This window comes from Theropithecus gelada, chromosome 3 (genome assembly GCF_003255815.1).
Source record: "Theropithecus gelada isolate Dixy chromosome 3, Tgel_1.0, whole genome shotgun sequence".
Lineage (NCBI taxonomy): Eukaryota > Metazoa > Chordata > Mammalia > Primates > Cercopithecidae > Theropithecus > Theropithecus gelada.
The window spans coordinates 166,886,935-166,891,976 of NC_037670.1; the positions used below are offsets into that span (position 1 = coordinate 166,886,935).

The following is a 5,042-nucleotide window of genomic DNA, read 5'->3' on the forward strand; positions in this document are numbered from 1 at the left end:
TGACTCATGCATTTGGGGGTGAGACTGGAGACACTTGCGGATGGTATAGCCTGTTGAAGCTGTGCACTCTTAATCTTAGCCTCTCCAAAACTCCAGAGACAAATGTCAGACAAATATACTCCCATTATGAAGAATATTAAAACAAAAAAAAAAATGAGGAAAAGTTGGCAGAATTCAAAAACATTCACAATAGGCAGCCTCATCGTTTAATTTTAGCATCATGAGATATGAAAGTTTGAAGAGCTATAGTTAAATGCACACAAAAGAGAATTGAAAGCTGAACACGAAAAAAGAGACTCTCAGAAACCATTAGATAACTTTTTAAAAAGCATTAAATGGGATGTCTAGAAATGATCCCTAAAATGACTGAAAGAAAATGGATAAAGTGAAGAGCAGATTAATGCTCATTGAAGAGATTTCAAAGACATTAATTTCAAAGACAAATCTGAAGAAGTTACCCAGAACAACACAAAAAATTAACTGTATAATATGAAACAGAAGTGAAGCAACAGAGAAGAAACAATGGAGGTTTCAGTCATATTCGAATATATGTAACATTTCATAAGAATTTCCCATTTATTCTTATATGTCATTGAAGTATAAGAGAAAGAAAATAAGGAGAATGATAAGAGGTGATATTGTGTGTGATACTAGCTGAGAAATTTCCAGGACAACTAAAGACCTAAAACCTGAGTTTCAAGAATTCAAACAAATCCCAGGTTAAATAGTTACCTCAGTGTTAAAATAGAAGAATATGAATGATGAAGAGACGATTTTTAAAGCAGTCCAAGAAAGATAAATATCTTGCAAAGGAATAGACTGAGACCAACAGAAATAGTGAAGAAAGAGAGTTAAAAATATCTATAAATGCAGATTATAGTCCTCATTCATCAAAGAGACAAGGAGACCTCGGCAGTTCATATTCTGAACCCTTGGGCTGGTGACCTGAAATATATTTGGCTGAGTGTTCTCATTTGTAAACTGAATTCAATTTGCAGAGTTTCTTTTTTTTTTTTTGAGATGGAGTCTTGCTCTGTCACCAGGCTGGAATTCAGTGGCGTGATCTCGGCTCACTGCAACCTCCACCTCCCAGGTTCAAGCAATTCTCCTGCCTCAGCCTCCCGAGTAGCTGGGACTAAAGGCACACAGCTAATTTTTGTTTTTAGTGGAGACGGGGTTTCACCTTGTTGGCCAGTCTTGCAGAGATTTTAGAGACATAACTTTAAAAACTAGAGTCATCTAAAGTATAGGTTCAATAAATCTTAGGTCCCTATAAATTCTCTGACAAATCTCCAGTCTAGCACAGTTATTTACTCTCTGAAATTCTGGTAATAAAGGCAAGCACAGATTACTTTTGCCTGATTCAACCATGTTTCAGACACAAAGTCATCTAAAATGCAAATATAGTAGTCTGATAGTTCATTATGCAAAAGTAACATAAAGAGTTGCCATTTAAGGAAATATGAGAATGTTCCCCCTTATGAACTTCCTGCTTGATAACTGAGTTTGATATGCATGAAGGTGTGGTGCGCCCAGAAAGACATGGCTTCAGTGCAATTGGCCATCACACAACAGAGCTGATAGAAGAAGACACAGCTTTATTGGAAAGGAGATCACAGAGGAGCTTCTAGTGGCTTCCGTGACCTCCTCTCCATCCCTCTCTGACTTCAGCCTTGCTGCCGTGGACAGTGCCAGTTCCCATTCACCTCCTGCTGACTGTGCCCTTCCACACTGTCTGCTGGGAATGTTGCTGCTGCCTGCTCTGGGGCCTTCTCTGATATTATCTGAATTCACTTGGGCTGTACTCAAAGACAGCCAGAGGTCCTGATGCTCCTGGTGGAACAGGACAGGGGGACAAAAGCTCCAACCTGCCCATTCATGCAGATACTCCAGAGAGCACCCTATGCTCTTGGAGGTCCTGATGGATTCCATCTCCTGTTGCCCCAGCACACATAGAATATTGCACCTTTATCCTGGTTTCTCCCTTCCCTATTTTGTTTTTCTTGCTCTCTTACTTCTTCCTGGAATCATTTCCCAAATCAGCTACATATACCCAAGTCTCCCCATCACAGACAGTCTTCAGAGACAGACTAAACTGTGGCAGTGATGGAATGAAGCGACCATCGAAAGACCCTTCCTTTTGAAGGAGACCACTGTTTATCTTTTATTCATACTGCTACTCATTCATTTAAAAAGTCTTATGATGATGTATACAAACTCATCTTTTCCAAATCCATTTGGATTCATCTGGAGTTCCCAACATTCTCAGGATGGCTCTCTGCTCCCTTAAAACTTCAAACTTGTTTTGAACTGAATACAGAAGTAGAATCTGCCTGGACTCAGATAATCATTCATTCCTTTCTTCATTCATTCAACAAACGTTTAATAAGTTATAGGTGAAGACTAGATTCAAGTTTTGTGGGACACAAAGCTGATACATTTTAGGTAGCTCTTTGCAAAAGAGAATGCAAAATAGCGAAGTGTTGAAAAGATCCTGTGCAAGTGAGAAGGCCTGAGGTTATTCTTCACTGGCTTCGTGGCAACTCCATAGGTACTGTTCAGGTACTTGGGAAACACCAGTGCCAAAAACAGACAAAGCTTCAAGTTGAGGTAGACAATTTTAACATGTAATTATTGTAATTTATTACACTGAATAATAAATTAATTTGAAAGTAGAAGGATACATTCCTGGTAGGTGCTTATCTCCCCAGAGAAGTTAGAGTGTTGCTGAGAATACCAACATTCTTGGTAGATCATACCTGATTTAGGGAACGATCCTTAGAGCTCTGTAATTCTATGTGCCTTGCCTTGCAAAATGAAGGTCCTGATCTGAAAAGCTTTTTTTTTTTTTTTTTTTTTTTTTTTTTCTGCCCTGGCCCAACCATGAGGATTGGCTCCATTTTTGTGTGGCTCTTAGTCTCCCAGGATCAGGTGAGTTCTGGGCATAGATGAGAAAGAGCTTCCTGGGCTTGCCAGGCCCTAACCACAGCCTCCTATGGGGGTGCTCATGGGCCTCCTCCCTGTCTCCCCTTCTGATTCTGTGTCCTCTCTCACTGGAGCATGATTGTGGGAATTACTCATCCAGGTTGCATCAAGATGTGCAATAGATAACCTACTGTATCTGAAATAACTATTGCAGTGCTATGCACTAGATGTGAGTTTTGCACCATAGCACATTTACGAATCCATCAACCTTCTCCAATTTGGTGAATATAAGATCTTCTGGATGGGAATAGAGCCTTTTCCTGTGACCCTAGAGGCTCCAGATAGGTGTAGTTCTGGATGAACATTTCATCCACATTCCTAATGATTAGCCTCCTCTCTTCTTCACAGGAGGTAAAGTCACTCAGGAGACCTAGATGATGCAGTGCTTGCGGCTGCACCTGAAGCAAAGGGGGAAAACATGCCCATGAGAACACACAGCAGCCTGAACTTGGATGGTGACACTCCCATCAGGTGTAATGAGGTGCTATAGCATGAAGCAAGTCTTCAAACGGTAATGACCTTGAACCTTGAACTTCGAACTTGGAGACCTTTCTGGATGTCATTTAACCGAGGTATCCCTGTAGGCTGACATACAAGTGTCCAGAGCTTAAACGAAGAGGAAAATAATTCAATTTGGAGTTGAATTTTGTGCAGGAAGTCATAAAAGGCACCAGGACTGCTATGATAATGTTCTTTAGCCTAGAGAAATATTCATAAAAGTGAAAATAGTATTCAAATAAAGAATTTCTCATAATAGAAATAAAATATACATAGAAGAACAAATTCCCCTACTAAAATCAGAGAAAGAGTTAAGGAGTTTATTAGATTTCTTTCAAAACAGACCTAAAAATTATTCAACTCTGTTATAAATGACTTGTTCCTGTGGGGAAGAGAAGGGGCGTGGCAGGTTAGCTCTGCAGTTCAAGCATTTAGCAGGGACAGTGACATCATCAAGTCACTTAGAGCCCAACTTCAATTTGCCCACAGCAGGGCTGGGAAACACAAGATCCTGCCCTGGAGCTGAAATGGGCACCAGGCTCTTCTTCTATGTGGCCCTTTGTCTGCTGTGGGCAGGTGAGGGCTTGTCACAGGAGGGCCTCCTTCCCTGAAATTCCCAAGGCCTCAATGCAAGCTTTTCTATTGGGATGACAGCATCAGTATCTGTTGTTCTCTATTACAGGACACAGGGATGCTGAAATCACCCAGAGCCCAAGACACAAGATCACAGAGACAGGAAGGAAGGTGACCTTGACGTGTCACCAGACTTGGAACCACAACAATATGTTCTGGTACCGACAAGACCTGGGACACGGGCTGAGACTGATCCATTACTCATATGGTGTTCCAGACACTAACAAAGGAGAAGTCCCAGATGGCTACAGTGTCTCTAGATCAAAGACAGAGGATTTCCCCCTCACTCTGGAGTCTGCTGCCTCCTCCCAGACATCTGTATATTTCTGCGCCAGCAGTGAGTCCACAGTGCTGCACAGCTGCCTCCTCTCTGCACATAAAGGGCAGTTAGAATGATTGAGGTTGCCTGTGCTCCCAAGTCCCAGCCTTCATAGGAGTCAGAGAGCCCTGGCTAGCCTGGGGGCCATAGAGCAGGGGACATATGACCCTTGGTGTTGAGGTCCATTCCTACCCCAGTCTCAGACCAACTGGAGGTCACCCCAACACCCTTAGCTTCTGCAGTTCCCTATTTCCTTTTGTAAAATGGAAAAGGCATCTTTAGTTGAGATTCCTAATTTCCTTGACAATTTGAAACCCACCATATTCTTCTCTCCCCTAAGGGATGGGTGACTTGTCCATCTACCCTTTCCCCTACCCTCTACCACCCTTCAACTCACAATCATAAATCTTTGCCCATGTGGTCTCTGCTCGTGGGGGGCCTTTCTTCTAAGGGTAATAGACCCACGAGGTCCTGTATCATTAGCCATTTACCTACCTCCTCATTGTCATTTTGCACCATGTTTTCCCTGGCTGTCTGCTCCAGTCACGCTCCCCTACATGCAGTTATTTCTTCATATGTGTCCGTTGTTTTCCACCCTGGGGATTGT

The 5,042-nt window shown here is 42.2% G+C and overlaps 1 gene segment (V, D, J or C); it reads left to right on the forward strand.

Annotated features, from left to right (window-relative positions):
* The first annotated feature begins 3,918 nt into the window (after positions 1 to 3,918).
* LOC112621705 lies at positions 3,919 to 4,512 on the forward strand. The segment is given in 2 exon segments: positions 3,919 to 4,059; positions 4,166 to 4,512. Coding segments are annotated over 2 exon segments (396 nt in total).
* The last annotated feature ends 530 nt before the right edge of the window (positions 4,513 to 5,042 follow it).